Source organism: Paramacrobiotus metropolitanus, unplaced genomic scaffold (genome assembly GCF_019649055.1).
Source record: "Paramacrobiotus metropolitanus isolate TYO unplaced genomic scaffold, Prichtersi_v1.0 Parri_scaffold0000121, whole genome shotgun sequence".
Classification (NCBI taxonomy): Eukaryota; Metazoa; Tardigrada; class Eutardigrada; order Parachela; family Macrobiotidae; genus Paramacrobiotus; species Paramacrobiotus metropolitanus.
The window spans coordinates 175,021-198,175 of record NW_026570341.1 but is presented as its reverse complement, the minus strand read 5'-3'; the positions used below and the strand labels follow the sequence as shown (position 1 = coordinate 198,175).

The 23,155-nt window shown below is 36.9% G+C and overlaps 2 protein-coding genes and 1 pseudogene across 2 annotated transcripts; 2 read left to right on the top strand and 1 right to left on the bottom strand.

The window, feature by feature from the left end:
• The first annotated feature begins 205 nt into the window (after positions 1-205).
• Positions 206-13,387, top strand: LOC129598384 (probable ATP-dependent RNA helicase DDX23). The gene is made up of 11 exons (XM_055496263.1): positions 206-614; positions 1,260-1,629; positions 2,538-2,869; positions 3,458-3,662; positions 4,372-4,608; positions 5,522-5,834; positions 6,473-6,608; positions 7,616-7,940; positions 8,680-8,800; positions 12,055-12,254; positions 12,979-13,387. Exons 1-11 carry the CDS (start codon positions 424-426, stop codon positions 13,150-13,152), a joined length of 2,604 nt encoding a protein of 867 aa, XP_055352238.1. The 5' UTR covers positions 206-423; the 3' UTR covers positions 13,153-13,387.
• LOC129598393 (uncharacterized) lies at positions 9,331-11,575 on the bottom strand (annotated as a pseudogene).
• Positions 13,388-13,997: 610 nt separating the features above from the next.
• On the top strand, positions 13,998-22,821 carry LOC129598385 (probable ATP-dependent RNA helicase DDX23). Its single transcript, XM_055496264.1, has 7 exons — positions 13,998-14,543; positions 15,390-15,759; positions 16,811-17,130; positions 17,961-18,165; positions 19,460-19,772; positions 20,385-20,520; positions 22,789-22,821. The coding sequence occupies exons 1-7, from the start codon at positions 14,431-14,433 to the stop codon at positions 22,796-22,798; spliced, it is 1,467 nt and encodes a 488-aa protein (XP_055352239.1). The 5' UTR covers positions 13,998-14,430; the 3' UTR covers positions 22,799-22,821.
• Positions 22,822-23,155: the final 334 nt, after the last annotated feature.

The window sequence follows — 23,155 nt, the reverse complement described above, 5'->3', positions numbered from 1 at the left end:
ATCAACGAATTTATTAAATTTTTGTAAGATATGTTAGTGAAAGAGCGCAAAACTTTAAAATTAAAAAAACACTAAGAATTTTCTGACGCAACAGATCGCAGTTCATTGACTTGTTTGATGCAACAGCACAGTCAGTGCAGCCACAGCGCATCCCAGCGTTGGTATACTGCGCCACTTCGTCACATCTGAACGTGAAATTAAAAAATCCGATTTTCTGATTTTTGATCTGGAATTTTTGAGTGCGAGTGTGATTTTGCAGTTTCGTGTGCTTTTTTTTCGTCTTTAAAATAGTTTCTCATTCTTCCCCACGCGTTGTATCCGTCGCTGGATGTTTTAGTATGATGGTAATTTAATTCCGATATCATACAGTCGCACAGATCGTTCTCTGTTTAATTATCGTGCGTTGGGAGCTGTCGCGCAGAAATGGACGGCGAGGAAAAACGGACTTCGCGCGCGGAGCCCAGCGAGCGCAGATCGGATAAGAACCGCCCGTCTGCGCGCGATGATGATCGAAAAAAGGATGGAGAGAGGAACGGCGTTGATGGCAAACGGAGGAGACAGCGTGATGATAGTCGGGATCGCCAGAAAGATGCCCAACAATCATCATCAAGAAGGTAAATTTAATCTAAAAAATTAAGAAAACCTGAAAAAGTGACTGAAAAACCGATGGTTACCGTTAATCTAAATGGTTAATTTTTCGCCTAGCTTTCTGGAATTACGTAAATCACAAAATAAATAAATAAAATTAATCTGGCCCATTAAAAAATTTACATTTTATAACTAACAATTGAATACTTTTAGATTTGAAATAAAATAGATTAAAAAATGGTTATTTATTTTACTAACTGGAGAATCAAAATTAAATATAGAACTTAAATTTAATTAAATAAATTTCGCCATAGGTATCGTCAGTACGAGGATTAATAAAATTATAAAATGTTAAATAAAATAATTTTGATTCGATTTTGAAAAATTAAATTTCCTTTTTGTGAAATTTTTATCCAGCAGAATTTCCTTTGGTCGCAAAACATACTGTAATTGGATCTTGTTAGAAGATCCGGATGAATGTTATTCTGCCAATTACAGAATTTCCAAAGTGTAGAAAATAGTAGAATGGATTTGTTTTGGTAAATGTAATCTGTGAATGAATTTATTATTTTTAATCCAGCAAAATTTTATTTGACCGAAAAATGGAATTTCATCTTATTAAAAAGTCCAGATGAATGTAAATAGATTTTAACTTGAATTGGGATTTGTAGACGTCGATCGCGCTCGCGTGAACGCGACGCGAAGCGTCCACAGGACGACAAACCCGGCACACGCAACGGGGAGAAATCACCGCGGAAAAACGATGTAAAATCCCGCAGCGACGAGAAGAAGCGCGGCCAGCCGGACAGCGATGAGAAAAAGCGTCTGAAAAATAAATCAGCGGCAGAGGATGGCGTGAATAAGGCGGAGGAAGACGAGGAGGAAGAGGGGCAGATTGTGGAGCAGAAAGGGAAGAAGGAGCCCTTCTCCCTGGAGGAGATCCTGGCCAAGAAGAAGGCCGAGGAACAGGCGCAGGCCAAACCCAAATTCCTCACCAAGGAGGAGCGTGTCGCCGAGGCATTACGCAAACGCCAGGAAGAGGTGTGTCAGTTGTTTTGCTAATATTTTCCTCGATTTATTTCCACATTTTTTTTAAAATTTCTATCGTCAGTTGGGAAAAAATTGAAAATAAAATGGAATTTTTTGGGGGTAATTTTTACATGTTTCTGAATCGCGGCGACAGAAACGTTTTAAACAAAATTTTTGGTATATACACTTCAGAAACTACCATTCAGATTTTTACGTAAATTTTGATTGATTTTTTGTCGTTAATTATAGCTGTAAACCATTCAGTTCAATGCGATGATGTAAGCAACCGACCAACCGTTCCGACGGTAACTCCTGCTAAATTTGATGATAGCGTAGTGTATGGGCGTAGTGTGCTACACGCCATGAATGAACTGCCGACGTTTGCCTGGTTCTGCGATTGCTATCTGAATCTGCAGATAATTGTACAAAATTCTTTTACAGTTATTCGAAAGGGCAGTAAATATTTATTTAATCTTTTTTTATGCTTTACCTTTTTCTGTTTAATTTATCTTTCTTAATCTGGTTTACAGTATTTTCTGTTCTGCTGTTCAGGTTTTTCACGATCTGTTTTTATTTATTCGGCTTATTTTTCCTTATTTATTTTTATTTTTTCGGAATTTTCCCTTGTTAATTCATTAGGCGATTTCTTTTTCATCTGATGATGTTTCTCTTGTGTTTGAAGAATCTTTTTAAAGCTTTTCACAGTATTTTTCATTCTGCTTTCTGGGCTTTTCCTTCTGTTTATTTTTTATGTATTCAGTTTTCCTTTTCTGTTATTTACTATCATTTACTCTGTTTATTTATTATTTTATGATTGGTATTTATATTTGTATTCATGCTTTATTTTTTTCCTTTTTCCATTATTTTTTTTAATTATTCGGCGTTTTTGTTCTCTTAATAAGTGCTGTGCATTGTGATAGGCGAACGCCATGCGCGCCCGCATGGACGAGGAGCGGAAGAAGCGCGAGCAGTTCGAGCAGGAAGCGCGTCGCACGGGGCGCCGCGGCGGCAGTCGCGAGCGGGAACGCGAGCAGCGGCGGTCGCGCTCGCGCTCCAACAGCCGCGAACGGGAACGCCGCCGCCGGGAACGGGATCGGGAACGGGAACGCTCCCGGGAGCGACGGGATCGCCGCGAAGAGGTCTTCAGCGAGACCGACGACTCCGATCCGGAGCGTCGGGAACGGCGGCGCGCCGGGGCGGAGGGCGACGCGGAGAAGGACAAGGATAAGGAGGAGCAGGCTATCAAAGAGAGGTATGAGCGCTGGATTTCCCATGGGGAGTTGTGACGGCTTTCTATTAATAGATTTTCTGATTAATGTATTTTAATAATGTTTAATAATAATAATTATTGTTTATTAATAATTAATTTTTAAATTCTAACGATTAAGTAGGGTGTCAGCGCATGCATCTTTTGTTATTTGGGTGGCCATTGCCAATAAAGATTGTATTTTAATAATGTATTATTGCATTTTTATAATTTTTTGTGGGTTTTTAATGGTATTTTCTGATCTAATGTGTTTCGGTAAAATGTTAACGATCAGACACGTACGTGGAATGCGTTTAATTCGTAACTTGTCAGCTGATCGTAGTGCTGGGGCTAATAGTCACTCCGCGGCGTGATCCTATTTCCTAATAGCCAGTACTAATATTAATAGCCGGGATTCGGGATATTTGTGTAAGGTCAGAAATTTTTTTTTTGAACGTTGCCGGCCAGTTGTAACTTTTGATGGAAACCATGGAAGAATCCCATATACATTTCGAAGGAAAATCGGCCATCCTGGACAGAAATTTATTGTGCAGTGACTCGGTTAATTTTTATTATGTGCCTTATTATTGACAGGTATCTGGGTGTGACGCAGCGACGGCGGCGGCGTCAGCGGCGGCTGAACGAGCGCAAGTTCGTCTTCGACTGGGACGCCGGCGAGGACACCTCGCTGGACTACAACCCCATCTACAAGGCCAAGCACCAGGTGCAGTTCTTCGGCCGCGGACACATCGGCGGCATCGACATCAAGAGCCAGAAGAAGAACGCCAAATTCTACCAGGTACAAGTTGATTTCACGAGTCATTATACAGTATTTATTTTCTGTAATAATTATTATTTTATAATAATTTTTTAACAGTATTATTGAGTCGTATTGTTATTATTATTATTAATGTAATTCAGTGTTTTTTTAGTTAATAATTTAATTCCCGGCGCATCTGCATTTATTATGAATATTTTAATAATTATAATGCATTTGTATTTGGAAATTGATTATTCTTATTTAATTCCTTTAATAATTCCTGGCGCAGGATGATTATCAAATGGTTAAAAGAGACCGCCTGGCTTTTATAAAGAGTAGTTTGATAATTATAACTGACAGTTTTTTGTTAATAATTTTTGTAATTTTTATTGGCAGTTTAAATAATTTTTTTAAATTCCTTTTTTTAACTGCTGGCGCAGGATAATTACTAAATAGTCAATATTCTGCCTTTATTAAGGATATGTTGATCATTAATAATATATGGTTTTTAGTTGATATTAATTTTTAATGAAAATTTAATTAGTCTGTGTTAATGCCTGCTATGAATTGTTGGCGCCGGATCTGATCGAGCAGCAAAGCTGCGCAAAAGCAAAGCTGCGCTCCGGTCTGCCGATGAACTAGTCGGTGCATTTTCCTAGTAATAGACATTTTTTAGTTGATATTTCTTTTATGACTTTTAATTGGAAATTGGTTATTCTTCAGAACTTTTTTTTGATTGTTGGCGCAGGATCTGATCGAGCACCGGCGCAACCACGAGGAGAAAGTCCAAGCTAAAGTGCACGAGGCCGCCATCCGGCAGCGCGAGGCCAAGCAGCGCTTCGACGACCGGCACTGGTCGGAGAAGGAGCCGGACGAGATGAACGAGCGAGACTGGCGCATCTTCCGCGAGGACTTCAACATCATCGTCAAGAACGGCCGCGTGCCCAACCCCATCCGCTCCTGGGAGGAGGCCAACGTCCCGCCGGTCAGTGGATATTTACATGGATGAAAAATAAATAATTTAACTAAGATTACATAAATTAATCAATAATAATTTTGAAAAATAGGTAGAAATTATTATTGAAAATTATTGGTAATTAATTGAGGGGATCGTCTTGGTTATCGGAACCGGTTTTCTCTTCCCCCGCCGGATGCGGTACATTCCGCGTTTTCTCCCGATAGTATCATTGTCGCGCTTTCACTGTATTACTGAATGTTATGAAAACAGGAAAAATAGAGAGGGAATTTTAAGAAAAAAATAAATTTCTGGAAAAATTAGTTAGGAAATTAGAACCTATGCTGTATAGTGATATTAGCCAATTAACGTAGTACAGTGGCTCTATAGCTGGCGTTTCTTTCCGCGTCCTCGTGCATCAGGCCACATTTAATAATTTTGAAGAAATTTCGGTTCACTGGGACATTACGGTTTTTTGTACGTTTTTACTCCTTCTTATGTTATGAATTCCAGTGGCAAATTTTTGCCAATTATTCTGTGAGGCTTTTTTTTTAATTTGACACAGTTTAGCAACAAAATGAAGTGAAATTATTTTCCAAGAGAATTGATTAAAATACTTGCATTTAAACAAATTTGGTGGAATATATTCTGAATACACAAAATAATCTCGGATAGTTATTTGAGAGAATTTTATGGCAAATCTGCCGGAAAAACTAATATTTAACAACTTTCTTTGAAAATTAAATTTTTATTGGCTTCCCTTTATCTTTAATTAATTGAAAATAATTTGTTTTTGGGTAAGAACTTACGAAGCCAATTTGAAATAACTTAGTAGTGAAACTGGGATTAGTTTCCAAGAAAATACCGGATTTAATTTTAAATACTTAATTTTTTGGTTTAATTTTGAAGTTGAAAACAAGAATTAATTGGAAACATTTCATAGGAAATCCAAGAGGTGATCAAGAAAGTGGGCTACGCCTCGCCCACGCCGATCCAGCGGCAGGCTATCCCGGTGGGGCTGCAGAACCGGGACATTATCGGCGTGGCGGAGACGGGCAGCGGGAAGACGGCGGCCTTCTTGATCCCGCTGCTGACCTGGATCACCTCGCTGCCCAAGATGGTGCAGCACGTCGACATCGACCAGGGTCCGTACGCCATTATTATGGCGCCGACGCGCGAGTTGGCGCAGCAGATCGAGGAGGAGACCATCAAGTTCGGCACGCCCCTCGGCGTCCGCACCGTCGCCGTCATCGGAGGTCGGTAGTGGTCGAAACATTTGTTTTACGCGGGAAATATTATTAGAAATATGGAATTTTGAAATTTAAAAGTGTACATTCCGAAACTGAAAATTACCCATATAAGTTTGAATTATTAGGAACAAAATTAAAATCATTTTTAGAAATTTTAGAAAGATTGGAATGGTATTTTTACAAACAAAAAACTAAATGGAAATGATATTCACTAGGAATAAATCAAATCATTTTTATAAATTTTCTTTAATAACTGTTAAATAATTCTTGAACAATTCGTGAATAATTCTTGAATAATTCTTAAATAATTCTTAAATAATTCTTAAATAATTCTTAAATAATTCTTGAATAATTCTTAAATAATTCTTAAATAATTCTTAAATAATTCTTGAATAATTCTTGAATAATTCTTAAATAATTCTTAAATAATTCTTGAATAGTTCTTGAATAATTCTTGAATAATTCTAGAGTTATTCTTTAAATAGTTCTTGAATAATTCTTGAACAGTTCTAGAGTTATTCTTGAATAATTCTTGAACAAATTCTTGAACAATTCTAGAGTTATTCTTGAATAATTCTTGAATAATTCTTGAATAATTCTTAAATAATTCTTAAATAATTCTTAAATAATTCTTAACGCTGCAGGTTTGTCGCGCGAGGACCAGGGCATGAAGCTGCGTCAGGGCTGCGAGATCGTCATCGCCACGCCGGGTCGTCTGCTGGACGTCCTGGAGAACCGCTATCTGGTGCTCAACCAGTGCTCCTACGTCGTCCTCGATGAGTATGTAGTTTTAATAATTAAATTAAGAAATCGGTACATCGGAAACTATCCTTACTTTGTTCTACAAGAAAATTCTTATTCGGACAATGAATTTTAAAAATTCAGTTTCTCTTAATTTTGTCTCTTGAGTTGCTTCGAATTTATTTAGTCCAAAACTGATTAAATTGCATCTCAGTTGCATTTTGTAAGAAAAAAGTAATAGATAATGATAATAACAAATAAGTAAAGAATATAATACAAAGTAATAAAAAAATAATAATAAAAATAATTGTTTTTAACGGGATTTTTTTTAATTTCACTGTGTGTTTTTGGTCTAAAATAAAATATTGTGAGTTGGAAGTGAAACAGCGAAGTAATAAAAAATATAAAATTGATCCATAAAAAAAACTGGATAAAATGATTACTGTAAAAAATTGGAGTTTATAATTACTGTAGAAATTGTACAGTGTTTTTATTTTGATCAGAGCGGACCGCATGATCGACATGGGTTTCGAGGGCGACGTGCAGATGATCCAGAAATTTAGCAGTGAAATAATAAATATAATATGTATAAAATAAATCCATAAAAAATTCAGTAAAGTAATCGGTTCGATTAAATAAATATAATTAATTGTAAAGATTCTCAGCCTGTTTTAATGTGACCAGAGCGGACCGCATGATCGACATGGGTTTCGAGGGCGACGTGCAGCAGATCCTGGAGCACATTAAATACTGAAATAAGAGAAACCATATAAAAATAATTCCATTAAAAATTCGATAAAATTATCGATTCGATTGAATAATTATAATTAACTTACAAATGCTCAGGCTGTTTTAATTTGATCAGAGCGGACCGCATGATCGATATGGGCTTCGAAGGGGACGTGCAGAAGATCCTGGAGCACATTAAATAATAAAATAATAAATAATAATAAAAATAAATCCATTGAAAATTCCTTAAAATAATCGACTAGAAAAATTAGTTATAATTAATTGTAAAAATGCTCAGGCTGCTTTAATTTGATCAGAGCGGACCGCATGATCGACATGGGTTTCGAGGGCGACGTGCAGAAGATCCTGGACCACATGCCGGTGAGCAACCAGAAGCCGGACACGGACGAGGCCGAGGACGAGGCGCTGCTGATGAGCAACCTGCGCAGCAGCACCAAGAGCAAGTACCGCCAAACAGTCATGTTCACCGCCACCATGCCGCCCGCCGTCGAGCGGCTGGCTCGCACCTACCTGCGGCGACCCGTCATCGTCAACATCGGCACCGTCGGCAAGCCGGTCGACCGCGTCGAGCAGCAGGTCTTCATGTGCTCTGAACAGGAGAAGAAGACCAAACTACTCAAGGTAAACGTATTTATAAACTGCATATTATAAACGTCATTTTTATACATAATTATGTGGAAATTATTTGTGTTAAATTCGAATTTAAGTGTGATTAATTTGGAATTTATTTGCAGCTATTTTGGAATTTAATCGCATTTGATTTGGAATTAAATTGCAGTTAATTTTGAATTTAATTTTGTAATTGATTTAGAATTTAATTGCAGTTAATATGGAATTTATTTGTGTTAATTTTGAATTTAAGTGTAATTCGAAATTAACTTGGAATTTATTGGCAGCTATTTTGGAATTTAATCGCAGTTGAATTGCAGTTAATTTTGAATTTAATTTGTTATTGAATCAGAATTTAATTGCAGTTAATTTTGGGTCAGAATGGTTCAGAATGTTCTTTAGATATAGATATACCATAATGGCAAATTGGGTGTTTTTCCTCGCAAGAGGGGTGCAAACGAGTAGAAACTCAGCTTAATTCAGGTCAAATGGTCAATACTAAACAATTAAAAATGTTACTAAGAAATATAACTGCTGCAGATAAATTAGAAGAAATAATAATAGTAATTATTAGTAATTAAAAACAGTACTAAAGACGCAGGTGAATATAAAAAACTATCATTATTCTTGTTATTATTAATTGGAAATATTACTAAAAAGATGAATTGCAGCGGGTAAGGTAAACAAGGAGAAACAATAATAGGGACTTTTAATTACAAATAAATGGGATTAACAGAAGAATTGACTGCAGGTGCTGGATGGCGGGGAATTCGAGCCGCCGATCATCATCTTTGTCAACCAGAAGAAGGGCGCCGACGTGCTGGCCAAGGGTCTGGAGAAGCTCAACTACTCGGCCACCACCCTGCACGGCGGTCAGTACACAACCCGAATTTATTGTACAGTTGTTCTGTTATACAATAATGTAATTATAAAATTAGTTGGCAGATTTATGTGAATTTTTAGTCTGCGTTTTTAGCATGTGAAGACCTGTAGTTTGAGTTCATACGAATTTCCGCAGCATATGAATGGCCTACATGAATTTTTGAACTTATTTTTTTAATGAGATGAGCTAAAATTGAATGTTGATTTTGAAATTGAATTTTTTATTAGTGTGAACTAAATTTCTTCTACCTTGACTATCTAATTATTTTCAGGCATTTGCGCAGATATTTAAGTAATAATTTCAACTTCTTAAGAAACACATCGAAACGTTTCTGTAACTAATAATTATTCAGTTTAGAATGTGCATTTCACACCAGACGTATTAATATTTCTGCATAATTCTGAAAATTAACAGCGAAATATTTCCTGAATTGTTTTTATAACATAGTGGTGACAATTTACTTGTTATTTGTTAATCATATAATTTATGGGGAAGGCTCCGCAAACCACGTTTCACCACCAAAGTCTCCGCACACCACGAAACACCACCGCCAGGCTCCGCACACCACTTTTTATTATTTTTTAATTTTTTTTGAAAAAACCACCTTAATCTCCTAACACCACTAGGAGCATACTGCACACCACCAGAGTCTCTGCACACCACTATTCTGGATGAAAATTAAGCAATTGTTATAACGGGCGGAAAAAAGACGGCTCTTTCGTCTCGTGGTCTGGCTCCTCTTTTTTGGTACCACTCGTTAGCCTCCGCTTCCGTTATAGTTAGCGATTTTTTCGGTTTACTCGCTCGGCCGCCCTGCCAGGACGGTGTTTGAGTTTTTGCACACGCTTAGCTTCAAATGATGTTATTAGAGCCGCCAAACAGTAGCAAATTTCTGTACGGCTATGTACGGTTTTCGCTAACGGCTCCTACTGGTACGGTACGGTTACGGCAAAAATAAGTCTTGTTGTTTTTGGAAGTAATTGTCGCGCTTCCATCTTCCCACAGCTCGACGTCGTACACACCGCCTTTATAAACAGCTTGTATTGTACATGGGTGGCTCGTACCGCCCAATCGTTTACCGACTTCCCCAGGTCATCGAAGACCGCTTGATGTACTGCATCGACTTACACTACTAGTTTGGTGGTTTGATTGATGTACCACGAATACGTTGACAAAGCCACCTTTTCACAACAGAACGAGTGAAGTATCACGACTCACGAGGAACTCAGACATGTGTGGTGCTGTGCGCCGGTGAAGCCGGATTGCTACTTTTACGGCTTGAAAAAACGTTTTCCACCGTATTATTGGTGTTGTTACCGTATGTTCGGGCACCGTTGCGGAACGCCATGGACCAGGTGTCTTTGCACGTGTACCAATTGTTGTTCAGGTATCCCCGGAAATCTTCAGAACAAATTGCCACTAGTTCTCGCCACCGGATTTCAAAATCAGCTTCTTGATAGGAGTACACGCAGCGATAAAAGCCTTGAATATGCTGTTTCGTTGCAATTTCGACCCACCGAGATGCGCGATCTGATTTTTCACCCATTTTATAACGTGGAAGATACAGAGTAAGGTTCGCACACCAGGAAATGCCCATCGAATCACCGCGATCTCATTGAAGTCTTTGTCAGTAAATATACATTCAATTTGCTGCCACGTGGGATGTGCCTTCTTGAAACTTTCGCAGAAAAATTCCAAATTTGCCCTTCTTTCGTTCGCTAGTAAGCCCAAAAACACTGGTTGACCCGCACCGTTGGCATCTTCGCACATTACCGCGAACAGGCAAAACTTTTCAACGTTAACGTTATACGTGTCGTCGAGGAACAGTACTTCTGGTGTTTTCGCAAAATCTGATTTCATTGCTGTTGTCGCAATGCAAATGCCTTCAAGCACACTTCCGTTGTCTTTGGTGTATACGTCCATTCCTGGGTCACGTGTTTTAATGCACTCAGTTCCAGATCTATCAGCTGAATTTCCGTTTTCCCTTTCTTTCTTTCAACGTCGTCTCGATTTACGATATTATTATGGATGTCTTTAATTGTGACGCTCTTCTCGGTCTTCTCTCTCACCACCTGTTTTTTTGCAGTAATCGTTAACACGGTCATTTCCTACTAAAAAACATGTTTTTTTAAGGAGCATTTTTCGCTCATCTTTAGTATAGATTGCCGTGGGAGACCTTCTTTTCTCAATTTAGTCACATGCTCTTGGTCGGACTTTGATAGTATACGGTTTTTTGGGTATAATTGCCACAGGTCTTTTGAGCGTTCATGATTATGTTCCGCCAAAGAGTCTGATCGCTGGACTACCAACTGTCTGTTCTTTTTCTGAATGGAGACGTGGAGCATCACAGGGCATTCCAAGTCCTTGCTGTGGGTGACTGGTCGTGACCCTTTGCCTCTTGGGACATAACTGGTGTTGTGTGCGCAATGCCATTTGATGTATTTGTATTGCAAATTTTTCGCACACTCGTCGGCTGGTGGTAACCTTTCGGAGCGATGAGTTTGAAAGACCGTAAAAGTCTCTTTCTCGTATCTGGCCAGAGCAGCCTCCAAGGCTGCATAAGAGGCGAAACTCATTCCCACATGCAGGTGTTCGCTCTCGTGGCCATTTTCGTCGTGGTCATCAGAGTAAGAAGTACGCGACATTTTTCTAGTATGACGATGAATCAAAAACGATTTTTAGAATAAAAGTATCACAAACAGGCAGTCAGTTTATGGTAAATTGTGGCTGCAAAGAACTTTCTGTGCTTATTTACAAATTAAGCATGCTGTATACGTATAATCAAAGGCTTGTCTTGCGCTATATCGAAAAAACCAAAACATTGTAACTTAGATACACCGTATGTTAAGTAAAGTACTGTTCTTTGTACGTACACAGAATTTAATTACGTACATAGCCCGACTACTGTATTAGTCGTATTAGTCGTATATACGACCGACTACTGCATACATATCTTCGAAACTACGAGTAAAATGTGGTGTCCCGAGACTACCGACGTTTCAAATATATATAGTGGTGGCGTAAAAATGGTGGCCCGAGACAAAACGTGGTGCGAATAGTGGTGTGCGGAGCCTGGTGGTGGTGAAAGGTGGTGTGGGGAGACTTTGGTGGTAAAACGTGGTGTGCGCAGCTTTCTCCATAATTTATTTATAAGTTAATTAATTAAATTATTTATTTATTAATTAATTTATTTAATAATTTAATTAATTAGTTTATTGATATCGTTGCTGGTGTGTACTACAGGGAAAGGGCAGGAGCAGCGTGAGTTCGCGTTGTCTTCGCTGAAGAACGGGAGCAAGGACATTCTGGTGGCGACGGACGTGGCCGGGCGCGGCATCGACATCCAGGATGTTTCCCTGGTGATTAACTACGACATGGCCAAGAGCATCGAGGACTACACGCACAGGATCGGCCGCACCGGGCGCGCCGGCAAAAAAGGCAAGGCTGTGCATATAAAGTGCCCAACAGTTTCGGATGTCTTAATTTCGTTTATCGGCTTTTTTTCTAAAAAAATGTAGAAAAATCAAATAACGGAACTGGTGTTTGGTAATTATTATATCAGTACTAAAATCGGTATTTATTTCCTTTGGATGTTCTTATTGCGGCATTTAAATTGATCATTTTTCCACCTGGAATTATTTCGATAATATTTTTTTTCAAAAAAATTTTTCGTTGCCACCGTGTAAAATGCAGGAAGCCTTGTTTGATTTTGAGATGATGTGCTTGGATGGCTGAAATGGGAATGGTTTAAAATTGTGAATACAGTATAAATACATATAATTATTTATGTGTAATGAAATTGTGAATATAATCTTGAAAATAAAATTGTGATTATAAATATGTACGAATATATTTGTGTAATGAAATTGTGAATATAATTGTGAAAATAAGATTGTGATTATAAATACGTACGAATATATTTGTGTAATGAAATTGTGAATATATATTTTTTTAATTGTGAATGTAAAGTTTTTAAATGGAATCTGTTAATTCAGAATGTAAATTTTTCAAATGAAATTTTTTTAATTGTGAATAATACTGAATATAAATTTTTTAAACTGAATCTTTTAATTGGGAATATAGATTTTTCAAATGAAATTTTGTTAATTGTTAATATAAATTTTTAGAATGAGTTCTTTTTTTAATTGTGAAATTTTTGTAGGCAAGGCCATCTCGTTTCTGACGAAGGAAGACAGTCATTTGTTCTTCGATTTGCGGCAAGTGCTGAAGAACAGTCCCGTCTCGCACTGCCCGCCCGAACTGGACCGCCACCCCGACGCGCAACACAAACCGGGAACGGTGCTGACCAAACGCAAAAAAGAGGAGAAATTGTTCTCCTGAAACATTCCCCGTCAATTCGTACTGGGCGCGGTGTGCCGTTAATAACGAGGGAATTAAATGAAAAAAAATTGATTAATTATTGTGTTTTATTGTGTATTCCTTTGTTCCTGTTGCATGCCAGTGGAAAGTTGGGAAACATGTCCACAGAATGGTAAGAACTGCCAGCTGTAAAAAAAATCAACGACAGAATGATTTGCAAAAAAAGCGGAAATTAAAAATCGTAATACGAAAATAAATATCTGTGCTTACTAATTAGCTGGAAAATGTTAGATATTATTTTAATAGAAAATTCTTACAAAAAATGCCAAAAAAATCGCATTTTCTTGTGTTTATTAGTTAAAATCCGTTATTAATTAAAAAATATCTGAAAATAAACATCGTATTTTCTTAGGTTTTATTTATTAGTTAAAATCCATTATTAATAAAAACATTGAAAATAAAGAATCATAGTTAAGAAAATAAATATCGGTGATTATTTAAGAAAATCGTGCAGGACGAAATAAACATCGTATTGATTAGAAAACCATAACAAATAAAAGCCCAAAAATGGCATTCTCTGAGAATTTATGAATTAATTAAAATCCGCTATTAGTAAAAAATACCTGAAAAAACCGTAATTAAAATAAGTATCCGTGATTATTTAAGAAATCTAAGAAAGTGGGAAAAAATTGCATTTTACTAATATTAAAAATCGTGATTTCTAGAAAACCCAACATAAATCCCGTAATTAGCAAGAGACCCACGTAAATACAAATCGGAATTAGTTAGAGAATAAAAGCATAAAAAAACATGCATCGCAAATCGCAATCAAGAAACTGTAAAAACAGTGTTTATTTGTAGAAAAACACAAATAAACGAAAATTATACGCCGTGTGTGATTGGTGCGACCGCCCACGGCGCACAGTCAGTGCAGGGAAAAAGCGCGCGGTGTCGGTGTGCTCACTGTACTGCGCTACTTCGTCGCTTCGACGCGTTTGAACGTGAAAAATTGTTTGATATATTGTGTCATTTTGATTTGTGTGAGTGTGATTTTGCAGTTTCGTTTACTTTTTTCTTTCTTTAAGATCATTTCTCCTCCTGTTGCACGTGTTATATCCGTCGCTGGATGTTTTAGTATGATGATGATTGTATTCTGATATCACACTGTCACACTGATCGTTCTCTGGTGAATAATTATCGTTTTGCGTGGGGAGCTGTCAGAAATGCACAGCGAGGAGAAACGGGTCCCGCGCGCGGAGAAATCGGATAAGATTCATAAGAATCGTCAGTCTGCGCGTGATGACGATCGAAAAACGGATGGAGAGAGGAACGGCGGCGATGGGCCAACGGAAGAGGCAGCGTGATGACAGCCGAGACCGTCAGAAAGATGCCAACCACTCGTCCTCACGCAGGTAGATTTAGAATTTATATCTATATTTTTGTAATTTTATTACAGAAAATCGGGGAAAACCCGAAAACTAAAAAAAATTATCTAATTTAAATAATTAGATTGCTGCCTGTTTCTCCTGGTTTATGAAAATTAAAAAAATTGCCAAAATGAAAATTAATTTGAAATTTGAAATAATAATAATATTGTTTAATATAAACATTTTTTTTGGAAATTTCACTGTAAAGTGTAAACTGTAAACACATTTTAGTTTAATTTTATTTTAATTCAGTTTTAGTGAATATCGAAAATTAATAATTTAATTTGTTAAATTTCAGCACATGTGTAATACTGTTCCTTCTCTAATAAAATTAGAAACAATTTAAATTTGGTTTTATTTGCTTTTTGGTGGATATTGAATTTTTTGGCTGAATTTTTTTCAGGGCATTTTAATGAAATAAAATTTTACTGGATTGGAATTTTAGATTGGGATTTTCCGACGCTGATCCCGCTCCCGGGAATTCAGTTTTATTAAATAATAAAATTTTTAATTTTATTTAGTTTAATTTTCTTACTAATTTTGATTTGTTTTTAATTTAATTTGCGGGGAATTTAATTGTTGACCGAATGTTCATAAGGCATTTTAATGAAATAGAATTTTACTGGATTGGGATTTTAGAATGGGATTTTCCGACGCTGATCCCGCTCCCGGGAATTCAATTTTATTAAATAATAAAATTTTTAATTTTATTTAATTAATTTTGTTAACAATTTAAATTTTACTTTGATTTAATTTTTGACCGAATTTTCTTAAGTGCATTTTAATGAAATACAATTTTGCTGGATTTGAATTTCGAATTGGGATTTTCAGACGCCGATCGCGCTCCCGCGAACGCGACACGAAGCGTCCACAGGACGACAAACCCGGCACACGCAACGGGGAGAAATCACCGCGGAAAACCGACGCAAAATCCCGCAGCGGCGAGAAGAAGCGCGGCCAGCCGGACAGTGACGAGAAAAAGCGTCTGAAAAATAAATCCGCGGCGGAGGACGGCGTGAACAAGGCGGAGGAGGACGAGGAGGAAGAGGGGCAGATTGTGGAGCAGAAAGGGAAGAAGGAGCCCTTCTCCCTGGAGGAGATCCTGGCCAAGAAGAAGGCCGAGGAGCAGGCGCAGGCCAAGCCTAAATTCCTCACCAAGGAGGAGCGTGTCGCCGAGGCGCTGCGCAAACGCCAGGAAGAGGTACTGTATTCCAGGAATTTTTCTTCTATATTATCCCCGATTTATCTCCGCATTTTTTTAAAAATTCCTATCGTTAATTGGGGAAAAATGTAAAATAATAGCGAATTTTTTGGTGTGTGTACCGCTTGTACTGGATCCTGACATCAATTAGCTGCTGTTCTAAATCGTCAAATTATTGAGGAGCTGGTGAATTACCGGTAAATATATTTCATCCGAAAATCGATGTAGATTATTTTTGCTTAGTTATTTATTGGTTGAGTTGTTATAATTATTAACGTGGTGAATTATTATGTTTCATGTGGAGGATTAATAATACTGGTAAGATTAAGCTATCGAATTCTTAATATTGATCTGTTAATATTAAATTAATGATTATTAAAATATTAATATTGAAATTTTTGGGTACTATTAAAAAATTGGTAAATTATTATTCAGCTGACTGATCGATGCAGTTACTTAGTTGAGACTGCATTTTTCGACTGTCACATGGCAGGCTGTTGCCTTAGAAGGAGATAATATTGTAGTGCATGGGCAGTTGTCATGTCCCTTTAAAGCAGTTATAGAACGCTGACTGACGTGTACAGTATAATACAGATGTCAGATGTGTAGTTAATGTGTTTTGGGGTGTTTTTTTCATCTGCAGATAAATGCTAAAAAAATAAAAAAAAAATCCTGTATAGTGGTTTCAACTTTATTACAGGGAATTTTTTTATCACTTCATTGTGTGTGTACCCTTTTGTGTGTGACCTTTCGTCTGGACCTTCAAGCGTACTTTGTAAATCAATTTTTTTATTATGAATAAAGGAAATTTAAATTCGTTGTGTGGACTTATTATAATTTAATTTTATGATGAATAAGGAAAATCATTGTTGACTTATCTTAATTTAATTTTATTATAACTAAACAAACAAACTAACTGACTAATTAATTATTTTATTGTTTTAATTATTTAGTTTTATTTTATTATAACTGAAGAAAATCTTATTGCATGGAAGATTTATTTTAATTGATTTATTGTAATTGTGATGAATACTTTGGTGTATTGGTGCAGGCGAGCGCGCTGCGTACCCGCCTTGACGAGGAGCGGAAGAAGGGCGAGCAGTTCGAGCAGGAAGCCCGCCGCAACGGCTGGGAGCGGGAACGGGAGCAGCGGCGGTCGCGCTCGCGCTCCAACAGCCGCGAACGGGAACGCCGCCGTCGGGAACGGGATAGGGAACGGGAACGCTCCCGGGAGCGACGGGATCGCCGCGAGGAGGTCTTCAGCGAGACGACGGACGACTCCGATCCCGAGCGACGCGAGCGGCGGCGTGCCGGGGCGGAGGGCGACGCGGAGAAGGACAAGGATAAGGAGGAGCAGGCTATCCAGGAGAGGTACGGGCGCTGGCTTTCTCCTGTGGATTTTTAGCAGATTTTTTTATATTTTTGTTCATGAATTTTATAAGTTTTTTATTTGTTAGCGGCGGTTTTTATTTACCTGTTTTTGTTAATGCATTTTATTATTGTATTATTGATTTTTTATTTAGCGGTGATTTTATTCATGGGTTTCTTGTAGTAATGTATTATCAATACATACTTTTATTTTTAATCGCCTTTTTTAGTGCATTTTATTAATTTATTATGAATGAATTAGTTGTTGTCAATGTATTTTTTAATTTTAACGGCTTTTATATTAATGTATTTTAGTAGTTTAAGTTAATGTTTAGCACCTTTTTTTTATTGTGGTTTTCTGGTTATCAGGTTAATGTATTTTTTATTCTTCCTCGTTTTTATTGATAGTATGTGTTTTATTAATTTATTTGTAATTTTTGTTTATATATTTTTGGTTTCTTGTAGTCTTTTGCAGTCGATTTATTTGGATTACTTCGGTTTATTTGTCGTTTCTGTTCTCTTTATCTGTTTTTTCCCATTTTATTGATTTATTCTTGTCCGGTTTATCATTGGTATTTTGCGTAATAATGCCAAGTTGTTTTTACTCGTGCGTAGTTTTATAGAGCATCTGTGGGAGCTTCGTAGTAGAGTGGTTTGGGGAACTCATTGCAGTTGAACCGGTTTCAGCCAGCTTATTCCGTAGTCGGAAATCAGCAACATACGAGTAATAATGATAAGGTATAAATAAAGGCTTTTCAAAGTCCGGCTTTTTTTATTGATTCGTCTGATGTGGTTTTCTGTTTATGGGTAACTGTTGTAATTTCGATGGTCAGGTATCTGGGTGTGACGCAACGACGGCGGCGGCGTCAGCGGCGGAGGAACGAGCGCAAATTCGTCTTCGACTGGGACGCCGGCGAGGACACCTCGCTGGACTACAACCCCATCTACAAGGCCAAGCACCAGGTGCAGTTCTTCGGCCGCGGACACATCGGCGGCATCGACATCAAGAGCCAGAAGAAGAACGCCAAATTCTACCAGGTACAAGCTCGTTTTATTATTTATCGCTATCAGTATACGGTATTTATATTAATTAATAATTATTCTCTTAACATTATTATTGATTCATATTATTATTACTGTTGTTGATAATTCAGCGTTTTTCCTTTTTCGCCGTTAAAAATAAAATTCCCGGTGTACCTGCATTTATTAGGAATATTTTTATAATTATAATGCACATTTTTTTATTGATTTTTTCGTTTTTACTCGGAAATCGGTTATTCTTGATTAATTCCTTTATTTAAAATCATGGCGCAGGATGATTATCAAATGGTTAATAGGTGCGTCTGGCATTATTGAGAGTATTTTGATAATTATAATTCCCTTTTTTTGGTTTGTATTATTTTTTTTTTCAATTTAATCGGAATTTAAAAGATTTGATTATTCTTTTTTAAATTCCTCTTTACAAATTGTTGATGCAGGATCTGATTGAGCACCGGCGCAACCACGAGGAGAAAGTGCAGGCGAAAGTGTACGAGGCCAACATAGGAAATTAACTGTGTAACGCTGCTGTATGCTGTGTAACGCTGTTAGTCCAATAACGTAGTGCAGTGGCTGTATATTACAGAAGGGGTGCTTTCCGCGTTCTCGTCGCATCAGGCCACATTTAATGATTTAGTAATTTAAATTCGGTTTTTAAGATTATTTGTTTTTACATCTTCTTATGTTATGAATTGCAGTGGCGAATTTTTGCTAGTTTCTTCGTTTGTATTCTGTGAGGCTGTTTTGCGTTTTTTTTTTATAATTTGGCACAGTTTAGCAACAAAATAAAGTGAAATTATTTTCCAAGAAAATTAATTAAAATAATTTCTGTTCAAAACACTTGATGGAATATTTTGAATAGACAAAATAATCTGCTAGGAGAATATTGTGGTATAAATCTGCTGGAAAAACTAATCTTTGCCTACTTTCTTCGAAAAATTAAATTTTTATTGACTTCCTTTTTTCTTTAATTAATTGAAAATAATTTTGAGCCAATTTTGTATTAATTTGGTAGAGTAGTGAAATTGTAATTATTTCCCAGGAAAACGCCTGTTTGATTTAATTGCACTCCGGAATTAATTGGGAATATTTCATAGGAAATTTAAGAGATGATCAGAAGGAAGTGTTCTTTTTGGTCTGGAATAATTTGCCACGAAGATAAAATTCGAACGCTTTATTAGACAAATTAATCTAGAAATAATTTGTCGGCAAATACCTAAACACGGAAAGATTTGTTGGGAAATTAATGTGTATTAATTTATCAGCAAAATTAAATTGGGAATAATTCGTGTAGGAAATCCAGAAGGTGATCAAGGAAGTGGGATACGCCTCGCCCACCCCGATTCAGCGGCAGGCCATCCCGGTGGGGCTGCAGAAGCGGGACATTATCGGCGTGGCGGAGACGGGCAGCGGGAAGACGGCGGCCTTCTTGATCCCGCTGCTGACCTGGATCAACTCGCAGCCCAAGGAAAAGCGCGACGTTGACGGGTCCCCAGGTCCGTACGCCATTATTATGGCGCCCACGCGCGAGTTGGCGCAGCAGATCGAGGAGGAGACCATCAAGTTCGGCACGCCCCTCGGCGTCCGCACCGTCGCCGTCATCGGAGGTTAGTTGGAGTGGAGACTGTTGTTTTACGCGGGAAATATCATTAGAAATGTGGAATTTTGAAATTTCGAAATGTACTCGTATCTTTAGAAATTAAAAATTACAGATATAAGTTAGAATTATTAGGGATAAAGTAAATCAATTTTAGAAATTTTGTAAAAATTAGAATGGTAGTTTTAGAAATCAAAAAGAGAAATGAAAATTATTTTTACCATTTTTTGAATCATTTGATTTTTGGAATCTTTTTAGATTTTTTTTGTAAATTATTCTTAAATAATTCTTAAATAATTCTTAAATAATTCTTAAATAATTCTTAAATAATTCTTAAATAATTCTTAAATAATTCTTAAATAATTCTTGAATAATTCTTAAATAATTCTTAAATAATTCTTGAATAATTCTTGAATAATTCTTAAATAATTCTTTAAATAGTTCTTGAATAATTCTTGAACAGTTCTAGAATAATTCTTGAATAATTCTTGAACAAATTCTTGAACAATTCTAGAGTTATTCTTGAATAATTCTTGAATAATTCTTGAATAATTCTTGAATAATTCTTGAATAATTCTTAAATAATTCTTAAATAATTCTTAAATAATTCTTAACGCTGCAGGTTTGTCGCGCGAGGACCAGGGCATGAAGCTGCGTCAGGGCTGCGAGATCGTCATCGCCACGCCGGGTCGTCTGCTGGACGTCCTGGAGAACCGCTATCTGGTGCTCAACCAGTGCTCCTACGTCGTCCTCGACGAGTACGTAGTCTTACCAATTACTTTAAGAAAATCGATACATCAGTAACTATCATTTATTTGTTCTATAGGAAAATTCTTATTCGGAAAATGGATGTTAAAAAAATCAGTTATCTCCTAATTTTGACTCTTGAATTTCTTCGGATTTTGTCCAAAACTGTTTAAATTCCAGCTCAGTTATTTTGTGTTACGGAAATCAGAAATACGAATAAAAGATATTTAATAATAAAAATACATACGTAAGAAAAAAAATATAACCTATCCATAAAAAGTTGGAGAAAATGATTACTGTAGAAAATTATAGGAAATAATTCCTGTAAAATTATAAAGCTGTTTTCGTTGTGTTCAGAGCTGACCGCATGATCGACATGTGCTTCGAGGGCGACGTGCAGAAGATCTTAGACCAGATCGGCGAAGATCTTTTGGCGTTGGTTGTAGACCGTTAATTAACTGAATGTACTGACGTCTACAGCCCTGCTCCGTCACACGCGGGCAGTTGCACAAAATAAATTTGAAAATACTTCTGTGCGCCGTTTCGTTTTCTTCTTTGCACTTTTCTGGTGTAACTTTTTGTTGCGGATTCAGAAATACTAAAATTGAGATCTTTTGAAGTGTCAGTAGCGAGCCAAGCCGTATTTAATGGGAGGAGGTAGCGGTCATTTTTTAGATGCTTAAGCTAACCTTCGTAGCAGTTTCAACAACCGATTTTTTTGAGTCGACCTTTTTGTAAAATATTGACACACCCAAAAGGTATCTGTTACTGGTTAACAAAAGCACCCTGCGTTATCAGCGCTCGAGGTGAACCCAAAACAAGATCTATCTCCCATAGACTTGTATGGTTAACGGTACCTTCCGAAGAATGAGGATGCCAAGAGAACTAAGAGTTGTAGAGATGATGTTAAGGATTAAACGGAATTTGGAAAGGGACCAACAGAAAGCTACGTTGCCATTTGCTCGCTTTCATTCGTCTAGGATTTTTAAAATATTATTGATCAGACACAGTTATTTCTTGATAAGCAACCTGATTTTTTCGAAAAAAGTTAAAGTAAAATTTTTGCTCTTATTCCCTTCTCTTTCGCTTCTTGCCTAGAAACATATTTTAGAAAGTTGCTATAGACCAAGGACTATCATGCAGAAATAAATTATAAATGGTACACTTCAACATTCGAAGTCTGGAGATTTTTATTATTGCCCGCGTGTGGCGGAGCAGGGCTGTACGTTACAGATGCGTCGTAATGGGTTTTGTGGTGTTTTTTTCCAAACTGCAGATAAAATGCTTCTGTTAAATTCTTGTATAGTAGTTTCAGCTTTATTACAGGGAATTTTTTTATCACTTCAGTTTCACTGTGCGTGTAACCTTTCATGTAGACCTTAAAGCGTAGATTGTAAACCGGTTTTCTTTTATTCTGAATAAAGAAAATTTAATTTCGTTGTTGACTTATTATAGTCTAATTTTTTAATGAAGAAAATGTAATTTCATTGAAAATTCATTATAATTTAATTGTATTATGAATAAAGCAACTTTAATTTCATTGTTGACTTATTTTACTTTAATTTCATTGTGAATGAAGATAATTTCATTTCATTGAAGACTGAAAGATTCAGTTTAATTTATTTACCGTAATTTTGAATCAAAATTACAGTAAATAAATTACTTAATGGACAAGGATAAGGAGGAGCAGGCTATCCAGGAGAGGTATGGGTGCTGGTTTTGTCTGATTTTTTTGGTGTTTCTTAGGTTTTTTATCGGGTTTCTTCTCTCTACTGTTTCTGCGTTTGGGATTCTAGTTATTTATTCGTTTTCAGTTTTTCATTGGCCTTTCTCTCAACAGCAAGTAATTTTGTTTGTTTATTTATTGGTTTTCTTCTTAATATTAGTTGTTTGTTTCTTTTTCATTGGTTTTCTTTGTAATAATATGTATTTGTACTCGTACATAGTTCTACGAAGTTCCAGCCCGTAAAAGGTAAACGATCTGATGTCTAAAATGCGTTGAATTCGTAATAAAAAACGAGTGTCATTAAAACGCAGAACGAGTCGTAGAAAGATCGTAGTGCATGGGTTGTGTCCTTTGCAATTCTGGCAAATAACAGCCAGTACTTATAAATAATCACTAGTCGGGGAATATGGTGTAAGGTTAAATCGGATTTCTGTATCTCTTCCTTTTGACCGTTGCCGGTTGATTTTTTTATTTTATTTATTTATCTTTTTTTTTCTGTAAAATAAAATAAGATTTTACAGAAAAAAAAATCAGATATCTGGGTGTGACGCAGCGACGGCTGAATGAGCGCAAGTTCGTCTTCGACTGGGACGCCGGCGAGGACACCTCGCTGGACTACAACCCCATCTACAAGGCCAAGCACCAGGTGCAGTTCTTCGGCCGCGGACACATCGGCGGCATCGACATCAAGAGCCAGAAGAAGAACGCCAAATTCTACCAGGTTAGCGCTCATTTTATTATTGATCGTTATATTTTTTTAATGTTTTTTTTTCATTGATATTTGTACGTCGGTGTGTCCCTTTTTTAAAATTATTTTTGTTAAAGTACAGCAGGTACGGTATTTTGCTTCTCGGAATTATAAGCTGCCTTTTTTTTGTCATTGACAGAATTTTATTTTTTCCGTGTGCGTTTATATTTTT

Bases quoted from the DNA above. Each gene is read 5' to 3' on its own strand.
- LOC129598384 (XM_055496263.1), top strand. From the start codon at position 424: ATGGACGGCGAGGAAAAACGGACTTCGCGCGCGGAGCCCAGCGAGCGC. The intron at 2,870-3,457 runs GTATGAGCGCTG...TATTATTGACAG, and splicing joins GAGCAGGCTATCAAAGAGAG to GTATCTGGGTGTGACGCAGC. The intron at 5,835-6,472 runs GTCGGTAGTGGT...TTAACGCTGCAG, and splicing joins CACCGTCGCCGTCATCGGAG to GTTTGTCGCGCGAGGACCAG.
- LOC129598385 (XM_055496264.1), top strand. From the start codon at position 14,431: ATGACGATCGAAAAACGGATGGAGAGAGGAACGGCGGCGATGGGCCAA. The intron at 15,760-16,810 runs GTACTGTATTCC...GTATTGGTGCAG, and splicing joins TGCGCAAACGCCAGGAAGAG to GCGAGCGCGCTGCGTACCCG. The intron at 19,773-20,384 runs GTTAGTTGGAGT...TTAACGCTGCAG, and splicing joins CACCGTCGCCGTCATCGGAG to GTTTGTCGCGCGAGGACCAG.